Source organism: Boleophthalmus pectinirostris, unplaced genomic scaffold (assembly GCF_026225935.1).
Source record: "Boleophthalmus pectinirostris isolate CB_2022bp ecotype Guang Dong unplaced genomic scaffold, ASM2622593v1 HiC_scaffold_17, whole genome shotgun sequence".
NCBI classification, from domain to species: domain Eukaryota; kingdom Metazoa; phylum Chordata; class Actinopteri; order Gobiiformes; family Gobiidae; genus Boleophthalmus; species Boleophthalmus pectinirostris.
The window spans coordinates 38,882,039-38,903,630 of NW_026571115.1; the positions used below are offsets into that span (position 1 = coordinate 38,882,039).

At 43.9% G+C, this 21,592-nt stretch overlaps 2 protein-coding genes across 2 annotated transcripts in view; both read right to left on the reverse strand.

Annotated features, from left to right (window-relative positions):
* Nucleotides 1–4,891: 4,891 nt before the first annotated feature.
* LOC129408681 (uncharacterized) lies at nucleotides 4,892–6,627 on the reverse strand. The gene is made up of 2 exons (XM_055152911.1): nucleotides 5,386–6,627; nucleotides 4,892–4,961 (listed from the first exon to the last, which is right to left on the reverse strand). The coding sequence occupies exons 1-2, from the start codon at nucleotides 6,490–6,492 to the stop codon at nucleotides 4,914–4,916; spliced, it is 1,155 nt and encodes a 384-aa protein (XP_055008886.1). The 5' UTR covers nucleotides 6,493–6,627; the 3' UTR covers nucleotides 4,892–4,913.
* Nucleotides 6,521–21,592, reverse strand: part of LOC129408682 (uncharacterized) — a 29,935-nt gene continuing 14,863 nt past the window's right edge. The window contains exons 4-5 of the mRNA XM_055152912.1: nucleotides 8,896–8,939; nucleotides 6,521–7,106 (exon numbers count right to left, since the gene is read on the reverse strand). Of these exons, the coding sequence (XP_055008887.1) occupies nucleotides 6,521–7,106; nucleotides 8,896–8,939 (630 nt within the window). The remainder of the gene's footprint in view (nucleotides 7,107–8,895; nucleotides 8,940–21,592) is intronic.

Genomic DNA, 21,592 nt, shown 5'->3' on the forward strand with positions numbered 1-21,592 from the left:
GATGGAGTGTATGGTTGGAGACGCACGATTGATGAGGCCGTACATTTTGAAAGTATTGTGGATTTGAGCGTAGTTTTGGTTGATGTATTAGACGAAAGAAAAGAGTGGTACGGAGAGTAGGTTGAAGAGGTGGAAGCAGTCGCCGGGAGACGAGCGGGAGAGACCATCGTGGGAGAGAGGGTGGAGTTGGGTCGCAAGATCAGCAAGAGGAAGGAGATAGGTAGAACAAACAGGACTAGGAGAGAAAGAGGCGGAGACGAGAGGGAGAGGGAGAGGAAAGAAAGACGACTTGGAAGAAGAAACACGACCTGACGCACGGTCTGGGAGGGTTAGAAGATAGAGAGTGCGGGTACGCAGAGAAGGCATTCTAAGTAGGAGTAGGTATAGGCAGTAGCGAGTAGAGAGCTAGGTAGAGAGGAGTACGATATGAGCAGCGGGTCTGGATGGATCAATGTACGAGTCACGAGAGATCCGGGTGAGAGAGAGGGATGACGACGGGAGAGAAGACGGCGAGAGTACGAGAGTAGGTGATGTAGTCGACGCGGAGAGAGAGGAAGGGGTAAGAGGGAGAAAGAGAGGGAGGGATTAGTAGAGGGTCACTGGAGGAGGGGAGAAGGTAGAGAGAGAACCGAGAGGAGGGAGAAACGAAGAAGGGAAGAGAGATGACAGAGGCAAAGGGAGAGGCGAGGGACGCGAGAGAGAGGGAGAGAGAGAGAGAAGGGGGAGAGCGTAGAGGGAGAGAGAGAGAGCGGAGAGAAGAGGGAGAAAAGATGACAGAGGGAGAGAGATGCAAGGAAAAGCAGAGAGAGGAGAGAGTACGTGAGGAAGAACGCGTAGCAGACGGGAGATCATCATCGCGAGCGCGAGAGGGGCGAGACGATGGGAGCAGGCGATGAGCAGAGAGGAGTCAGAGGGAGATGTAGATGGGAAGAGACAGTAGAGAGTAGCGATTACGTACACCAGGGTTCACATGATTTCTCTGACTATCTCGCACATTGTTCAAAAACTACCAATTTAACTTAAACTCTCAATTGTCCAGCATCTCGACACTTTCGAGGAAGTGCATTGACTCATTGTTGATCTAACCACACTGCACGACAAACTTCATGACGTCTCCAAACGCTCTCCTTGTATTCATCTTCCTAATCCAGACAATTCCTGGCACTCTCAATGCCCCGAAAACAACACTCAGACTCTGAGCAGCTCGTTTTTGATAAACATTAAAAACCTTTGTTAGAGGTTGAGTCAAGTGCACAGTCCCAGCGGTTTCTAGACGGTTCTGACGCTCCCATGTACATGAGTGCCAGTCCTCTCTTGTCGACCTCCAGGGACTGAGTCGCTCTGACCTTGTAAGGATGTCTCGTCACTCCTGTACGCCATCGAGAGAATCCGCAGTCAGCTCCTGCCTTCGTTTACAGCAGAGAGCCGAGGTCACGTGTGGTCGCGCCAGTGTCTGAGGTCTTGTGCGCTCGCGTGGGGCCGAGCACGGTCGACTGTGCTGTGTCGGGGGAGGACCCAGCTGAGGTGTGTGTGTCGTGGGGGGACAGGATGAGTGTGTGGTCGGGGGGGACAGGTGAGTGTGTGCGTTAACGGCGGCGACGGGCGTGAGGTTGTGGTTCGGTGGTGGGGGGATCAGGTTGTAGTGTGGTGGTGGTGCAGGGACATGGTGCGGTGGGTCGTCGGTCGGGGGAGAGCAACAGGTAGATGGTGTGGTCGGGGTGGTGACGAAGGTGAGCTGTCGTGGTTCAGGACAGGTTCGAGGTTGGTAGGTCGGTCGAGAAAAACGGGGAGGTCGGGAGGTGGTGGTCGGGGGGAGCAGGTGACGCGGGAAGTGGTGGCCTTTGCGGGGGTGAGGCAGGTGAGGGGTGTGAGAGCACGCGGGCGCAACAGGATGGCGGTGTGGTCTGGGGGGTGACACGTTGTGGGGGATAGGTTGCCACAACCAACTCTTCCCTACATCACGATAGTTATGAGGTCACTCTCAGCGAAAGGAAAAGAAGATCATCGCACGCTTTGTCGTATTTCATTTTGATTTAGGGTTCTTCCTTTCATTTCTGAGGTGCAAACTAGAAAAAATAACCTCAAAATTTCTTTATTACTCTAGGGATGATTTGTTTTGGGTGTTTGTAAAGAAAAAGCAGGGCCTCTAGAAGACAACAACAATCTCTGCGACCCCGGCCCAGTACCCTCGTCCTCTCAACTACAGTCTCACGGAGAACTATATTAGTCTCTATTCTTATTTTTGGGTGGCACGATTGGTCATGTATTCAACCAGGTGGTCAGGGCTTAAGTATTGCTCCGATAGGCGTGTGATTCTTGCGTGTACGATGAGTCACCGGCCGTCACCTTCTTGGTCAGTTTGTTCATTTGTTGGATAAGAAAACCACAGACATCTTCCGAATGCTTCTGGGATGCGCAATCAGAAGAACTCTTTATGACACACGAGTGTTGATGTCGATCTGAAATGAGTCTGTTGCAGCTTCGCATTTTTAAACCAGGGCTAGATGGCGCGATCAGTAACACACAAATGCTGATTAAACCTGTTATCGAGGGTCTGTCTACAGTCAATACCACTGGGGGACTCAGTCGCAGTGGTCGTGACCTCAGGATCTTATGGACACAACTAACGTCCGGAGGTGAAGCATCGGTTCTAGAAAGGCGGTACCATTGGCTCTCGTACGGGTCGGGAATGTACAGATGAGTGACAGGAGGACTACGTCTTGCTGCCAGGTAGACATTAGTCATGTGCGCAAGGAGCTAGATGTCAAGCAGACAAACGCAGGGTCTAGACCCCGACGAGGGATGTCCCGGGTCGTGTTACCTGTAAATGTATTGGTGTCGAGAGAGAGGCGATGGAGTCCACGCAGGGTGGGTCCGTCACGGAGTGTTGGAACCCAGGCTATGTCTTGCACCCGGCCAAGAGACGAGGCTAGAGATCGTGCGAGGACAGAGTTGATGGGGGGCAGAGGGAGGCGCGGCGGCGAGGGGAGACACGACGGAGGCCCGCGAGGAGCTGTGGAGGGGCTAGGGTCGGGCACGAAGGAGCGAGTGGACAAGGTACGCCTAGGCGCGCACTAACGCTTCTGATGTGTGGCTGACCTCTGGCACCTCCTTGTGGACAGGAAGGCGGCGATGGGAGCATAGCAGAGACGGTAACCACGTGAGAAGCGAGCGCTGCGAGAGAGGCGAAGCGGACGCTCCACGGAGCTGAGAGGACTCTTCACATTCCGGAGATAGGGAGCTTGGCATCGTGAAGGTACGTGGGGGAATACGGGGGAAACGCCTGGTGCGACTGCGGCGGGTTAGCACCTGAACGCAAAGAGGAGAGGGACAGGAATGAATGACTGGGAACTAGCAGAAATCAAAACCCAAGTGACCATAATTTGGGCTCATGTTCTGAACGTCTGACTATATTACTAAAAACTATCTCTAGGTCGTAGTTTACAAACACCATGGTCTACAGACATGTCGTCAGAAATCTGATGATCAAGCTTTAGATTATCTAGATATAAGAGAGTGAATTACATTATCGGTTCTAGCTTCATTACTTGGATCATTGGGTGTCCCTAGAAAGAAGTTCGCAGGTTAGCTGTGACCGGCATTTGCAACTCATCGCGGCGTCAAAGGGTCGCAGAGGTATCTTACCATCGGTCCGTGTTGCCCACGGTCATCCACAACGCGGACGAGCTCCTATCGCCGGGAGCAAACTCCAGGCCGTCCAGGCACTGGGAACTGTAACGCAAAGCCTCGGCACGGTTAGGGGCAGGCTGAGCCTGTAGCCCCCGTTCCACGATAATGGTCACGAGAGACCAAGAAGGTCCCTTATGATCGGACGCTGGAGTTAATTTCAGAGAAGGACTGAACCACGAGGTGCTCGTTGTTAGCTAATGCAGACGCATCCGTGCATCAACGGTATACACCCCCGGTTTGGCAGTCGCTCATATCGTCTCGCTGTAGTTGTATGTAACCCTTTCAGTAGTTGTCTACTCTCTATCCATGTTATTATTCCAGTAGACTGTCAGAAGATAACTCGTAGAAATTCAACGACGCTTAAGCGACAATACTTCACTAATACAGAGACTGGTTACTTGATAATCGCACGAGGAGTCTTCATTCAGATATGGATACATGCCGGGTACCTACGGCTGTTCAACTCGTCAGGAACAATACAACAGAGACCGGCTCCGCAAACACGAAGGCCCATTGTACTACTTCGTGAACTAAGTGATCGGAAGCCGTGTGCTCGGCCTCGAGATGCTTATTGTGGATCATCCGTAGGAAATACTGTGAAAGAACACGCTCAAATATCATACGACTGAATTCTGCCACTGACTCAGTAGAGGACAAGAGACAGAGTTTTTGACATGACCTCAGTTTCTGTTTGAGCATCACTGAAATCCTGTGTGTAATTCGGCTATTGCCATATCTCCACATAGAGAGCTCAGATGTGAGAGTGAAATCACAGCACGGCCACTACACCATGTGGATATGTCATCGTTATTCTCAGGAGCTCGACGTATTTCTGCTGCTCCTGTGATTCTATGGTTCCTCCGCTCTTTGCTTCTGCTCCTTAGTGTTCGTAACATCAGGAAGTCAGGGCGGTAACGAAGTGAATAGGAGGTCTTGCAGAGTCATCAGATCCAGGTGCTTCCAAGTGTAACTAGTCGAGTATAAGTCAAACACGTTTCTTAAAAAACACGGAGGAGATTTCTGCTGTTCAGCAGGGGATGAGTTCGGTACTGTTGTCTTTCAAGAGCGAAATAAAAATTACTGCTCTTTGTTCACGAGCAGGAATACTTCTATTGCTAGTCTTCTTGTTAGGATGAGGGGGATCTTAGACCGGACTTGAAATTATTGTAGATAGATGCAACTTTGCACATAGTTTATTCGTCCAGTGTTGGGATAAACATGTCTCAGTCACAGCAATAAAAAACCTTTCCACAACACCTATCCACTTCTCTCTGTTGGTAAGAGGATTAAAATGATGATTCAAGGGACAAATATGTGCTATTAATTTGTGATTAATCGCAATTAAATATATTCATTAATTAACAGCACTAGTCTTATTATAGTATTTATTTTGTTTTACCAAAAAAAAGTTAAAAACAAGAACAAGTTCATATTGGTTGGGCCAAGTCTTGAGTGTTTGAAATAAAAACCTCAAGATTTTATTTTTTTTGTAATTAATTCCTTGAATGTCAAAGAATCTAAAGTTCAGGTAAAAATGAAACTTTTACATCAATGTTGGTGAATAATTCTCAACATGAAACTTAAATACAGGTCGAAAAAAATCTGTGGGAAACTGAGTTTTGACGCTCGTGCTGACGCTGACACTTTCACTTTCACTTTCACTTTGACCTCTTGTGTAAAGAGCAGAGCACTCACCTCTTTGCGCAGACACAAGGGGGCGATCTCGCGCTCCACCTCCAGGCTGCAGACGGTGTGGCGGCGAGCGCGGCGAGACGAGCGGTGGAAGTGATGGGCGAGCGAAGAGGATGAGGAGGAGGAGAGGCTGGGGGGGGCGGGGTGCTGCTGCTGCGGGGGCTGGGAGCGGCTGCGCGGCGGCAAGTGGAAATGTGCCGTCCAGGGCGTGTCCAGGGGGCGGAGCCAAGGGATCTCGGGACACGACTGGCTCCGCAGCAGCCGCGTCGAGCTGCCCTGCTTGAACATGGCGTCGTCCGCCGTCGCCGCAGTAACGGCCTCGTCGACTTTACGGGATTTAAACACGCGGCACTTCCTCTTCTGAGGGTCCGTCCTCCGCGTCCTCCGTTTACTGACTCCGCCCTCGACGACCTCACTGACCTCACCGACTCCGGCGTCCTCCTGAAGATTCTGCGGCGCCGCGACACCGCACACGTCCCCAGCGTCGTTTTCAGGCGGCAGCGTCATTTCGAAGTAGACCTTTTCCGTGACGTTCCTGCCCTTCGAGCCCGCGTCCTTCGCCGCCGTTTTGGTTTTCTTGGTCTTGCGTTCCGTCTTCTCCGTGATGGCCGCGGCTCTGCTCTCCTCCGCCCTCGCCTCTTCTCTGCTCTTTCGTTTCTTACTCGAGTTCGTGACGGTTTCAGGCAGAGGAGCTGTGAGGGCTTCAGGAGACTCCACTTTACCTCCTGTGGACGTTTGCAGACTTAAACTTTTGACCCTTTTTACCGTCCTGGCTTTGGCCTTCACGCTCTTCTGATCATCGCCGTTTAGAATCATTAAACTACTTCGATTACTCGCCGTTAAATTCAGCTCCTGTTCCACTTTACTCTTCTTCGTCGCCCGGGTCACCGCCTTCGTGACCGCGTCCGCCATCTCCTCTTTGCGTTTTGGTTTTCGTTTTAACGCAGGCTCCGCTGTTTTCTTCCTCTTGCCCGTTTCTTCGCTCAAATTCAACGTCCGTTTGACCTTTTCCAGCCCGGCGTCGTCCAAAATCGAGCGCGACGTCGGGGTTCGGTCGGCCTGATTTTCGTTTAAATGATCTTTGAAAACACAAACGCTTTCTCCACCCATTTCCAAGTCCGTTTTGGTCAGAGCGAAGTCACAGTCTGTGTACACTTCGGTTTTGATTTGGGGCGTGGTTTTGTTTTGGCGCGTCCTCGCACTCCACCTCACGTCCTCCTCCGCTCTGCACACCGTCGCCGCGGTAACAGCAGTGGCGGGCGTGGCGGGCGGCGGTTGCGTTCACCGTATCCGAGGCACTTTGGGTGACTAACGCTTCAAGTTCTGTTTCGGGAGTTCGCCAAGGCACGACATCATCGACCTCGGCTCTCAAAACGTCCACCTCGTCCTCCTCGGACTTCTGCAGGTCTGTCAGCTGGTTCCCCCTTTCCGCAGATCCGACCCGGTCCTCCGCAGACGTGCACCGGCTCTCGTCCGCGCTTTCGGGCTCGTTCGGCGGCGCCTCGCTCTCCGTGCTGTTGGACTTGAACAGTTTCACGGGGCTCATGACGATCTCGGTGAAGGACGCCATCTTGGACCTGAAGGACTGGAAGAGCGGCCCAATGACCCAGCCTTTGGGGGCGGAGTCGGAGGTCGCAGCGCGGGAGGGGTCAGAGGTCACCCCGTGGCAGGGGACGGTGCGATTCAGGGACGAGACGCGGGGAGAGATCGGAGGACGGCGAAGTCTGGAACAAAAAGAGAAGAAGAATACGAGTCGTTTTATTTTATGTCCAGAGACGAGTTCTAAGAGACGTCACCCAGAGTTCAGCTCCAAATGAAGCTCATTGAGGCCAGGAGGTATTAATTAAAAATACATACACATCGTACAATACCCAATAACAGTCGGGTTTCAATTAACCACTGGGTCTCCTTTAGACGCCAGGCGCGGGTGAATATTTTAATAAAAAACTCTGGTTCTAAATAAACGGTGAGTCGTGGTTGGAACAACAAGACGCAGGACTGAGGCTGTCGTCGTTTCTCACGTTCCACACTCGCTGCGTCATTTGTTTTAACTTGTTAAAACTTTCTGCGTGTTGCGGGAGGGTTTAATTATTTAGTGTAATTCAGAAGTCGCTTTCAAACATGGAGAAACTCTTTGCTCCGGAGAAATTTTGTCATAATATTTCAAACAAACGAGTTTGCGTCTGTACAGAAAGTCGTCGATGTCGACCCCACTGCCGTCGTTCTGCTGCTGAGGAGCTGCTCAAACTCCCATTTCCTTTTTTTAGTTTTTTTATATTAATTGATGATTAGAGCAGCAACAACACAAAGAGCCTGACGTTTACAGTGACAGGAGCAGTTTGAGTTCAGGTCAGTCTTGACGACTCCAGACTGATCATGTGACTCAGAATAAGGCTGTCAGATATAACAGCGACGCCTCCGCTGAGCTGTGCCGTAAAAACTGTAAATTATAGTCAGATTGGTTAAAATAATTTTCCATATTTTTTCCATATTTTCCATATTTTTGTGAGGAAAGAATTAATCTCCTGCCCCAATCCACCGCCTGGTCTCAAATAAAAGCCTGGTCTCAAATAAAAGCCTGGTCTGTTAAGTGACTGAAACAAATAAACTCCTCGGTTATAATTTGGTATTTTATGGTACATGACAAACAACAAAATACAGAACACACAACATGACAGATTTAATGCCAGGAGGAGACAGACACAGAAAAAGAAAAAACCTTAAAGAGTGACACTGTTCCACTGTACAAAACTATTCACAGATCTACAACTTTCATTTGTTTACACTTTTACAAACAGTGGATAGGTAGCTTAATTAAAACAGGAAAAAACAAAGAGGTACAAGAGAATTTATATTTGTGAATATAAAATCTGCCAAATATAAGTTAATTGCAAATTTATTTATTTTTTTATTTTTTTTTTTTAGTGTAAATTCTTGTTTTGGTAATTGTGAATTTCCAGAAAAGATGACTCATTGTTTCGGGATATTCTTTACAAAAAGTGCAGTTAGGGTGAATAGGTTTAACATATTTTAGTTTAAATTTATTAGTTGGTTACTTTATTCTAAACTGCGACTGCGAGAATCACAGAAACTCTCACGCGACACAAACGATTTCACGCATGACCATAAATTTGGCTTTAGGCTGAATTCTTCTCACAAACTGAAAACACTCTGTTCCACATTGTGATGTCATGTGGTGATACAGGAAGTGCTCCACTGTGTTTTTAAACTCCATACCCCTTCACTAGAATCATCTGGATCATTTCAGTCCTGGAGTTGCCGATTTCTACTGACTTTAGGGGTGTATAAAAATATTGAAATATCAATATATCGCATGGTTTAATGTGATGATACAGTGTGGATATCGTGGGCTGCTGTATCGATCCATCACCAAGAGGATTTTTAGGCATATTTTACTAAATTATTTTGTGTAAGAACTCTGCTCCTTTCAAGTTTGTGTAAAATAGAACCTTTAATATGTTGATGACTTTAAACAAATGAAAAAAAACTCACTTGTCATGGATGGTTTCTGGAGCGACGCTGAAATTCAACTGCTCCTGAAAAACATGAAAAACATGAAAACACATTAATCCTGTGCGTCATCTCCTCCGTCCTGCACACTCAGACCATAAAAGGACAGTCTCCGCTGGAGTGGACATAATTTCTCCTTTTCAGAGATTCCAAAGTGTTCAGTGAAGCTCGTGCGGCCGTGTGAGTGCGAGTCCTTTTGTGTGTGGAGTTTGCATGTTCTTCCCGTGTCTCGTCTGCATTAGAAGGTTGTGGGTTCAGATCCAGCTGCAAACTCTGGAACAGTTTTAATCCTGATGCCGTTGAGCAGATCAGTTCTGTCATGTAGCTCTGACACTGAGGCACTTTACTAAATCTCACCAACTTGGAGCGCACTTTAAGAAACAGGAGCAGGTGGAGGATGTTTTTAAAGATTCTATTTGACATACGACCATCTAGAAAACTTTAAAAACATAATTCACAATCAGTACAGTCTAAAAAAATGAACTGCCATGGAGAATAACAAATTACTGGAACGGGAAATGGAAAACTTGCTCCTGGTATTAGGGATATAGTAATAATAATCATCTTTATTGTCATTGTTTATTTCTTGTCTTCTTTATTTGAATGTGGTTTGAGCCTTTTGTTGAGTTGCTTTTATACCTTTTTAGTTTTAATAATAGTATATTATTAATGTTATTTTTATTTCTGTTATTATCATCAATTCTTTCCTCGTGGATGTGTATTAAGTCTGAGTGTGTTTGGATGTGAAGTGTGAAGTCTGACGTCCTTGGGTTCGTCAATAATTAATACATTTCTATAAATATTTGACATACGATATTTTAAACTATTTATTTTTATTATTATTTGTGCTGCTGATGACCTGGACCTGATCTATTTTTAAAAAAAATAACAAATAAATCCTGGTGGTGCTTGTTCTTGCTGTGTCCTGTGGCGGCTGTGTCCTGTGGGGCTGTGTCCTGTGGGGCTGTGTCCTGTGGGGCTGTGTCCTGTGGCTGTGTCCTGTGGGGCTGTGTCCTGTGGGGCTGTGTCCTGTGGGGCTGTGTCCTGTGGGGCTGTGTCCTGTGGGGGCTGTGTCCTGTGGGGGCTGTGTCCTGTGGGGGCTGTGTCCTGTGGGGGCCTGTGGGGGCTGTGTCCTGTGGGGCTGTGTCCTGTGGGGGCCTGTGTGTGTCCTGTGGGGGCTGTGGTCCTGTGGGGGCTGTGTCCTGTGGGGGCTGTGTCCTGTGGGGCTGTGTCCTGTGGGGGCTGTGTCCTGTGGGGGCTGTGTCCTGTGGGGCTGTGTCCTGTGGGGGCTGTGTCCTGTGGGGGCTGTGTCCTGTGGGGGCTGTGTCCTGTGGGGGCTGTGTCCTGTGGGGCTGTGTCCTGTGGGGCTGTGTCCTGTGGGGGCTGTGTCCTGTGGCTGTGTCTGTGGGGGCTGTGTCCTGTGGGGGCTGTGTGGGCCTGTGGCGTGCTGTGTCCTGTGGGGGCTGTGTGTGGGCTGTGTGTGGCTGTGTCCTGTGGCGTGCTGTGTGTCCTGTGGGGGCTGTGTCCTGTGGCGGCTGTGTCTGTGGGGCTGTGTCCTGTGGGGGCTGTGTCCTGTGGGGGCTGTGTCCTGTGGGGGTGTGTGTGTGCCTGTGGCGGCTGTGTCCTGTGGGTGGGGGTCTGCCGGCGGGACAGTCTCTGCGCGAGCATCTAGCGTGTCTGGATTAATGTGCGTCATATACGCAAATTTGGAGTTTCCCACAGCCCTATAAGGCCTGTAATATTTTACTGCATATCAGATCTGTGGAGCAGAATGGATTGTTTTAGGTAAAAACGGGACAGCTACGGAAAACTTGTCCCTGCGTGCCCCTATGATGTTTGTCGCCCTTCTTTGGCGTTGGGGTTGTAGAATCCTTTCCTAATGAGATGCTTTGAGAATACTAAATTTAAGCCTACCTGTGTCAGCAACGCAATCTCAAATGATCAAGAGTCTTGTGCCATTTTTAGATCTCTTTTGTTATTGCCCACACTCAAGATGATCCGACACGATTTACTAACAGTAAATAAAGCTATTATATTAGTCAATGAGTTAATCACGAGAAGTGAGTATTCATATTACTCCCTCAAAAGTGAATACTACAAGAAAATGATTAAACTAGTAAACATAGGTTCTTTCCCCTGCCTGAGCTTGCAGTTTGCGACGTGTAGGGAAGATATGGCCTAATAAACTATTACGTGATTAATATCCTCTCGAGTGATTTTTTGTGACTCTCCATTGAGGAGTTAATGATGGTGAAAGTTTATATATCATACCCTGTGAAAACATCCCCAGACATAGAGTAACAGTAGACTTATACTGTTCGTGCCCGTTACAAACATTTCACAGGCATAGTTATTCGATAGTAATAGATGAGTGTTATTTCATTGGACTTAACCAAACATCTTGACCCAGAAAAGTACACCCAATGGATAGCTTGTTTTCTAGAAGTGGACCGTTAGAGAATTATGTTTGCAAATAGATTTATGTGAGATAGTGAAACCTACATCGGACTAGATCCCTCACGTGCCATGCTACACAACCCAATTTATAAACCAGTTCACACGAGTCACAAGCTTAGTATATTTACTCAGCGCGAAACATATAAGTAGTTGTAACTTTGTTGTTAATCTTTATTGGACTGGTGGGGCTTCTTGAATAAGGAATAGTTCAGTTTCTATGTTCCACGAGTGACCCATATAGCCCAAATAGGAGAAGTTGCTCTCAAGATCCCAGAGCCCTCGTTAGAGAGTGCGTGATTGTTCAAGAAATTGTGATTGCAGATCACATATTGAGGCGTGCATTCATATATCTTTATATCTCGCTTAATAAATACAATTTTTGCATATCAAATACTATTTTTATATGATTAAGTACGAAAGACTTTTCAAAACCTATATTCTTCTCAAGAAATTATTGGATTTCTATAAATTTAATTAATATAGTTCTTTAAAATAATCCAAAAGTGAACCACCCATGACTTGCTTCTGTTCTCATGAAATTTTTTCCCTCTGGTTGTTCAAGCTGCTAACAACCGTCACTCATGTTAATGAGTGTATGTCTATGTCTCTTACTTAACTATGGCCGACAAACAAATTTGCCTGAAACTGCAAAAATCCCATAGTATACTACTCTAAAATATAACTCCAACTCAACATGTGAAGAAAGCCTGTGCTGGATTTATTTACCCAATGCCTTGTTTTTTCTGGCGTCAAAAATTTTCCGTAAACCAAAAGCAGTCTCCCACTTTAACTTGGAAAGGAAAGAGTAATTTTACTGCGTTTACACCTTTGAAAATACCGAGCCTGAATCTAACCCAAACTAGTCCCTAGTTCAGTGTAGGACCTCGAGTCCAAACAGACCGAGTCCAAGTGCCTAAAGACCGAGACGAGACCGAGTCAAGCGCCTTAAAGACGAGCGAGACGAGTCCAAGCGCCTTAAAGAGAGGCGAGACCGAGTCCAAGAGCTTTAGAAGACCGCATAAAGGGCTGAATAGGGGGTGGGTGGGTGCCTGATATGCGTAACGCGCCTCACAGCGTCCCTCTCTCCTACATACAGCATCACTCGACAGCCCCAACCTGAACTGATGAACCCTAAATGACCAAGCATCTCAGTTAGTTTCCATGCACTGCTGTAAAGACAGATGACAGGACGCAAACCTGGGAGAGTCTCATTCGGAGCCGTGTGGCCCTTTGATGTAAAGAGACCTCGTTGGGGACGAGATGCGCGAGTTCGCTAGCGTGTCTCAACTTAAAGCGACGAGTGAACTCTCGTATGTCTGCCTCTTTTACAGGTGACCGAAGTCAAGCGCTCCTTTGTTATCAAGACACATAGTACTACTAATAGAGCTAAGAGCATTAAGCGATTGTTAGCATTAACAGGGCTTACATGAACTAAAATGTGTCTCTTTTTCGAGTGACAATTGTAACAGACTGTGACAGTCTTGTAACACTGTGTATTCTGGAGCTACTTGACTCTCCAAATTCACATGTTGGCATCATGTATTTTATATTTAGGTCTCATGGAGTTGAACTTTATTGCATGTTGAGATTAAAGGTTTTTTTTATAATTTCAGCACATTTTTAAAAATTGGTTTAATTTAATAGTTTGATTCAAACATGTATCTGAACATCAGTTCACACACTCTTCAAGGCTCTTTTCAGAACACTGGACAGCTCTCATTCACAAACATATTGTACTGTATATGATCAGTGAATTCATCTTTTGTTTTCAGTACTACAGGTCTGTTCGCATGTGGTTAAGGGCTTTGGCTTTAGACAATATAGAAATCCAACAAAAAAGGTTCAGTTTGTGGTCACCCCAACCGCGCCACAACAATGGAATACGATAAAGATGTTTATTGACGGTGGACAGACGTAGAGGTGGGGGTACAATCTCCAATCAAAAATGGTCGCCCAACTGATTCAGAACCCCCCCCGATGACGATATCTTCAGACTGAAGGATGGGCGAAAGACAGGGGTAGCAAGGAGGAGGTCGAGAGAGCTGACATGGACGGTGTTGTTGTGATAGGCCATTTAAATAGGGCTTCTGGGTAATTGAAGGCGTGGTTGAGATAAGATGTGGTTGGCTGGAGAGGTGTGGTCCAGCTCCTCAATCTCAGTTAAATCATATTATCTTCATTAATTGTAAGGTGCCTTCAAACTTGCTTCAATAAATTGGGACAAAATTGTAACTAAACCCAGGACTAAACCAGGACAGGCCCATCAGTCTGGTCTCAAACCAAGATAAATTAAATTTAAAAAATATATATATTGTTTATTGCACTGAAAAATCTTTACTGTGCATGGGCTTGCATCTCCATAAACCTGACTTTTACTTAGCCTACTTGTTTCTTATTGTTTAACTCTTCCTCTTGTCCCTGTGCTCTCTTGCAGGTTAGCATTGTATGTTGTACGAGTACTTGCTGCACGTGGGAGCACAGAAGTCTGCACAGACGTTCTTATCAGAGGTGAGCTGCATTCACTCTGTCCAGTTTTAGTGTGACCGTTAAACATTGCTTCCAGTAAGTCTACTCTTAATTGAATGAGTGTGGCCTCTCACTGCTGAGCCAACAGGTCAGAGGCAGCAGTGGAGGGGGTTGTTAACATAAGCGCTGTATTATTAGTAGGAAAGGGACTATAGGTCTCACTTTTTATTGTTTTATCTACTCAGCAGCTTAGACTGTAGCAATATATGTTGTGCATTTTGTCCAATGTTCAATTTTTAAGTGTGAGCATAAAAAGAAGATGAAGTTATTAAGTGTTATTAGTATTTAGTATTAAATGGTAAAGTTCTGTGGCTATTCAAAAGTTGGCAGTGGGAAGATTAAAGGTGCGCTACGTAATTTTTCTTTTGGAGGGACATGTATGCTTCCAAGAGGTGCTTTTGCTTTTCCTCAAATGTTTCACAGTATGCCTTTAAATGTATTTACCTCCATGGAGACAAGAAGGCCAAGTTACAGGTGGAGAGATGAGTCCACTTACAGTAAGAATGCATTTTTAAAAGGTAATGACACTTGTAATATCTCTAAATGTATAGATTTGTTTAATACCATATTGTGGAACATTTAAGGCAAAGCAAACACGTTTCCCTGGAGAGAAGCGGGTGGTGGGCCCTCCACTGAGAGACTGGACTATGGAAACAGATTATCTGAAAGTTATTTTTAAAACCTACATTTTAGAGCTTTTTTCCCAGTTACCATGTCTCAACATCTTTAGTACAATAATATTTGTCTCCCAAATACTAGTATCCATGCCGTGTATTCTCCAGTTTTACTGAAAGCTGACAATGTTTTCAAGATCAACCCAGGACTTGCAGACTAACACGATCAAATATAATTGGCTGTAGCATCTAAAGCACTCTGATGAATGAGGGCTTTCCGGTAAGAAAGCCCCTGTCTTTACAGTCTCTAGTAAAAGTGTCAGCAGAGCTGGAGGTGTTCCAGATACAAACGAGCAGAAAGCTAGCCACACTATTTCCTCTTATCCATGACTGGAGGGAAAGCGGTCATGACAACTTTGAACAGAGCTTGTTTAGACTGCCCTTCTTCAAAACACTGAAGACTCAGGATATGTGGGCAGTGGGCTCATTCAGTGATGTTTTCTCTCCTACACATGAGGTACAAGACACTATCCTGACATGAACTGCGGAGTAGTGCTGGAGAACAGACTATAGCCAATTAAAATGAGAAATGTGATCTGTCGCGTTTTGGTCCGTGGATCCAGCCGCACTAATTCCCCTGAGGATTAAACAGAATTCCCAGAGCAGTGCTGATGAGAGAATAAGTTCTTCTCTATTATAAGATATAACTCATGTTACTGTATTTCTGATGTCATCGTAGCTGAAGAAAACCATGATAAGTAATAGATGCTGAAATATGTCTGGATGACCATAAAATAAAGACTTTTTTTTTCTAATTGACAATCTAATTGAAGTCTCTGAAGGCTGTGGCTAAACCAGAACACTGAAATATAAAACTAATTTTGGAATAAATTTACAATTTTGATAATTGATTGCATTTAACTGGATCAAGACAGACGACTTCATTACTGCAATACGGAATACATTAGCTTCTTCAAGTGCGACATTATGTGGTCATCAAAGAAGTCATATTATAGGTTTATTTCTGTACAAACAAAACTGCAGAACTGATTTTATGCTCCTGGTCTTCTTGTGGAATTTCACAATAAAAGCTTTTTTATTGTTATGATGGTTATGTGACATTTTTTAACCCTACAAGAATTTTCAGAACACTCAGCCTTCAAATGCAGGGCAATACAAATCATTCAAACACGCATGAATCAACTGAAATCCCAGTTAGAAATTAATGATGTACACAGTTAAAAACTCTATGTACATCTCTATGTGACATCAATATCATGTCTAAGCCCTCTCCAGCATGTGACCTTGGTGTCTGTCTGCATCTGTATTAGAAGAAAAGTGGGTGACAAAAGGACAGACATGTTAAAATGCAAAGGGGTTCGGCTTACACAGCTTTGAGTGAGCAAACCATCCTCTGTACATCTTCACACAAGTACAATACACTTCTATATATATATTCAGCTCTTTATGAATAGACACAGGCTTTTAGCTGCAGCGGGACTCACTTACCCACTTAGGGACCCATGGCTTGAAGATCATAATGCAATTACATAATGCATGTGTTAAGAAGAGTTCACTTGTAATGAGCCTAATTCAGATGTCCAACTTGTTTTTACACTTTAATGTATAGGAAGCTTCTATCTTGTCTCTCTGTGTAGATCCGATGGGAGAAAAATATCACATTAGGGGAGCCTCCGGGGTTCCTTCACTCTTGGTGGTGGTAAGAATAATACAGTTACATGTGGCTTCATTCTTAACTCATCTCTCTCAGTGATTTTGCTCTGCAGAAGTGGTTTATCCATTTCCTCATTGACATTTCTGTTACAGTGTGTTTTTGGGACCTGTACTGTGCTGCTCCAGAGAGAAGAGACACCTGCGAACACTCGAGTGAGGCCAAGGCTTTCCATGACTATGTGAGTGGACACAAACTACACTTTTGCTAAATCTATAAGGATCAGGAATAGGCCTGGCATGATAATAAATGTTGAAGCATGATGTATTGATAGAAATAAAAAAAATAAAAATAAATTGAAACTTCTGCCACTGATAAAGTAATAAATAGAGCAGGAAAATCCTAGTATCATTAAAAGGCATGAGCAGCAACAATTAGATATGTTAGAGAGTAGACATGTGAAACTCAGGCCTGGGGGCCAAATTTGGACAATATAATTATATCTGGCCCTTGAGATCATATCAAACATGTATTAGAGCTGGACCGCTGGCAACATATAGGCTATAGAGATATTATTTATTTAAAATTTTGTTATTATTTTATGCTTGTTCTGGATTCAATGTTTACGCAATGTAGATGTTGTTGAAATTTTTCAATAAATATTTAATTTGGCCCACGATTTAGTCCCAGTTTTTAATTTTTGGCCCTATGTGAATTTGAATTTGACACCCCTGCGTTAGAGTTTAGTGCTTTGCTCATTGATCCCTGATTGGCTAATCCACCTGTCAGTCATGCCCATCTGACCTTGGGGAGATTCAAGAATGACCAATCTCACATCTTTGTAAAATATTGAAGAAGTATGTTTTCTGGATCCCAGGTAACTTTGCAGCTCAAATCTTATAGTACAAAAAAAAACATTATTAAACAGAATGTAATGTAAATGTACACATGATAATTACTGAGTTCTAAAATATATTGGTCCACTCATCATTTATTTAACAATAAGTTTATAATGCCATAATGTTGATGTTGTAATTATTGTGACAGGCCTAATCAGTAAGCACACTGTTCCTTAGGCCATTACTGGCTCTTTCATATCAGTTTGCTTATGGAGAGTTTTAGTAGAACATTGTTTCAATACAAGCTCCTTCGGGGTAAATCTATGGGGGCTGTGATCAAACAGAGGTTGTGAAGTTCTCTCCTGGGAGGTAGAGTTTGTCTTTGTTTTTGTGTAAGCCTCCAGCCTGACTCATCACATTTGTCTATACTACTCTTTATTGAGACGTATTGTTGGTCCTGAGGTCAGAGGTTTCTGCCTACCCCAGCACGATGGTCTCTAGCTTCTCCTCTCCCCCCTCTCTCCTGGCTATATTCCCCTGCTCTGTTTGGTACTAGCACATATACTGGATGTCCCACTGTTTTCCTCTTTGCTCTGTGTGTGTGCGTGTGTGTGCGTAAGTGTGCGTGTGTGTGTGTGTGTGTGTGTGTGTGTGTGTGTGTGTGTGTGTGTGTGTGTGTGTGTGTGTGTGTGTGTGATGTGTGTGTGTGTGCTGATGTGCTGTGTGTGTGGTGTGTGTGTTGTGTGTGTGTGTGATGAACATTCTGATGACATAAAGATGAATCGTCCGCTGTGGTGATGTCATCACGGCTGAGGCGAGGGAGAGCAGAGGGCATAGCGACCTCATCCACAGACAGAATGGAGCGAAACTGCACCGAGGACATGGGAGAAACAATACAAAAAAACACAACTAGAATTTAACCTGATATTTCAAAATATATGTTGACATAACATACACAGCAACTGTACTGTAAGAATGAACCAAAACTCAAATTTATTCTAGGAGAGGGACTCCTTTTTAAAACTCAGGTCTTCTTCCTTTTTCAGCTTCCCTTCACAAACTGCCACTTGAATGATGTAAAACTATGATAAATATCTACTCATTACAAAAACATACATTACTTACTCATTTATATTTGAATAACAATTTAGTTGACAACATTTAATTCAAGAAAATATACACGCCCCAAACTGAAGATTTCTTAGCAACAGTAAACAAGAACCAAGTCCAGAGGCCTGGGATCCAGTTCTCTGAATATTGAAGGTCTCTCAGTCTGGTTTATTTAGTGCTTTGCTCATTGATTCGACAGATATCCACTTTGTTTTACTATTGTCTGTGTTATTTTCTTCCTTCTCTCTCTCTTACTGTCTTTCTTTCTTTCTTTTTTTTTGTTTGTTTCTTTTTTTTTTTTTTTGCTGTGTTTCTTTTGATACTGATGAACCATCTTACTCTAATTGGCTGAATCCACCTGTCAATCACATCCAGCTAAACTCTGGGAAATAAAAGTGAAGTCCAGACTACACGTCTTTGTAAAGTATTGAAGACGCATGTTATTCTTGGCTGGCTAGGCAACAAATCAGGCCAATTACATACATTATCTGCATTTGCTCATGTGTTTATTATAGTCATATACAGCATTATGATAGATAACTGCATAAGAGAAGAGATTCTGAGTATATGCCAGTGTTGCTTCCCCACCCACTTCAGGGCAGCTTGGTGCATCTTCCTGCAGGGATGTAATCAGACATTTAAATTTAGACTAATACCAATTAGACTGAGGTCACCTTCAATCACTCGATGCTCCACGTTTCTCCTTGCCAATGCATAATACATTTTACTATGATCTTTTATGTAACTTTTGCCTTTTATTGTGATATTTATTTAATAATGGAAACCCTGATTAGCTTCTATATTGTTTTGTGAGGGTTCCATGCGAGTTTTGGTAACTGACACAACTTGATTTGATTTGATTTGCACTATTATCCCCATTTGAACCGTCACAGTTGAAACTATTGACTTGCCTGCGTGTGTTACCCGGGCTTGGCTTTTTCTCGCTTGTTTGTGAGTGTATGTAATGTCGATCATATCTTGACCGAGTGTCTGGAGAAGTTCTCATGGACATTAATACAGTAATCTAATGTTAAAAGGGAAAGATGGAGAGTGACTGATGAAGCCAGCGCACAGAGAGGCATTGTTATTGATCGGCGTTCTCAGAAGAGGCTTTTCAGGCATCACAAAGGCCGTTTACAGTTCTGTTAAGTGCTTTGTAAATTGTGCTCCCGATACCGAACCAACTGTTTCCATTTGCACAAGGACAAGAATTATAAAGTTGTTTTTTTCTTGCATTGGAAAATGTTTTGACTACATAGCGGATAACGTTGCAAGCACACTAGTACTACAACTACTATCATCTACATGGATGTAATATAATAATATATCTTCTTGTATCTCAACTGTTCAATGTATTTAAATTGCCCTTTAGGGATAAATAAAGATAGATCATTTGATTTGATATATATATATATTTTGTCATAGTAATGAATAAATTAAGCAGTATTGCTTTTGAAAAGACAACTAACACAAAAGTGGGCATTGACCAAATTTTAATTTAGGTGATAACAATATTTATTTATTTATTTATTTATTTACATAAGTTATAAGGAAAACACGCATAATTTGTAAAATTTATTTACTTTCTGATAAATTCTCCCAGTCCAGTTTTGTCCTATGTCAGGGTTTAGTCTCAGCCTAGTCCTGGGTTAATTCTGGGTTTAGTCACAGTTTAGTTTATATTTTGATGTGATCTTTTCAATGAACATGGTTGGAGCAGACACAGTACAAGGTAGTGCAGAGTGGCTGGTTTCACTGTGTGGGATGAGAGATTGAAGGCACACAACCATTACAGCCAAAGAGCAGAGCCAGACCCAGAGCTACAAACATCTTCACTGTGCTCCAGATAAAAACACATGTATTCTTCTGCAGTTAGTTTCATATTCATTAAACTTTTCTTTGTATCTTAAACAATTTTGAGACACAAGGCTTTGAAAACTTTAAGAAACAGATTTTAATAATGCTTTTTGGTTATTGTGACAACAAAATGATCAATCTTGGAGGAGAATTAATATTTTACACTTGAGTGCTGTAATTGTATACATAAAATGTCAGACATTTTCAGAAAGTATTTTCAAATCGATAGGGCCAGATGCCATGTAAAGATTTAATTAAAGCCCAGTCTACTTGTGGAAGAAACTGTATTTTCCATGTTCAGAACAGACAAAGTAAGGACAGAAACAACCTAGAAACAGGAAGGTCTGAGCAGAGCTGAACCAGTTGAGAGCCAGTGGGGGTTGGGGAGACCCCCAGTCTGTTTCCGTGGAAACAGAGCCCAGTCTGGGTCTGTTCCTTGTGGAGCCGAGGAGGAGGTGACTCACTGTAACATCATCGCCATGGCAATAAGAGTGAGCGGAGGAGAGGAGACCAAGAGCAGGGCTGTCTTTGTCACACACTTTCTCTAAACTACCACATGAAACATTATGTACAGATACAAGTTCATCAATAAAGTACTTTATAGGCATAGTGGTAGTTTCTCTAAAGTGCCACATCAACTGACATCACTGACACATCAAACGTTACAAACACAAGTATATCAGTAAAGTACTTTACACTGCTGTTTGTATCTGATGTGCTCTCCGCACATGTGTATGAACAGCTGCAGCCCTCAGTCACTGCTCATGCACATGCACAGCAGGAAAACTGAATAATTGGGCTTGTCCAATTTAAACTGATTTTTCAAAATGCATGTAAACCCGGGATTTACAACTGAGGTGTGAAAAACACGTGTGCCAGTATGTACTCAGATGCCCACTGCATGTACTAGAGCAGTCTGAGTACATTAGGCACAGATTATGAGAGGCATTTTAGTTGCACATTTTAGATTTGTAGTGATAACTACCATAGACAAGTGTGTTTCATTGTTTTGGTCAGTTCACCTCAGCAGTACAAGTTCAACCACTGTTCCAGGACACAGACAGACATTTATAATCCACTACAGTTACACTTATTGATTATGAAAATTATGCACTTAGCCTAGGTTTTGTGACAAACTCTGTGTCTAACTTGGAATACATACATACATACATACTTCAGGTAGTGACCCAGATCACTCCCAAAGTCATTATTTAGTAGTAGAGCCTATTGGAATAATACCAACAGGAGATTTTGTTTCTTGGCCTAATCATGTTAACCCATGAAAATCCAAAACATTTGTTTATTTAGAAATAAAAATGTTTTACATATATTATATTATGGAATTGGCTAGAAGCACTGAGAATTTATACTACTCTGAGCAACTAGATGTAGGATAAATTCCCAGCGCTTCAGCCAGTTCCATCAGCTGAAAATGGCTTCTGGATGGGAGCCGAAAATTCTTGATCGCAAAAACAGAGAGATAACCACCGTTAAAAACCTTCTCCACACTGAACCACTGCTGGACGAATAGAAGATAACACCGTCTCATATGTTGTAAGATAACAAAAGAGAATCCTTTAATTTGTCAAAAAAAAAAAAAAAAA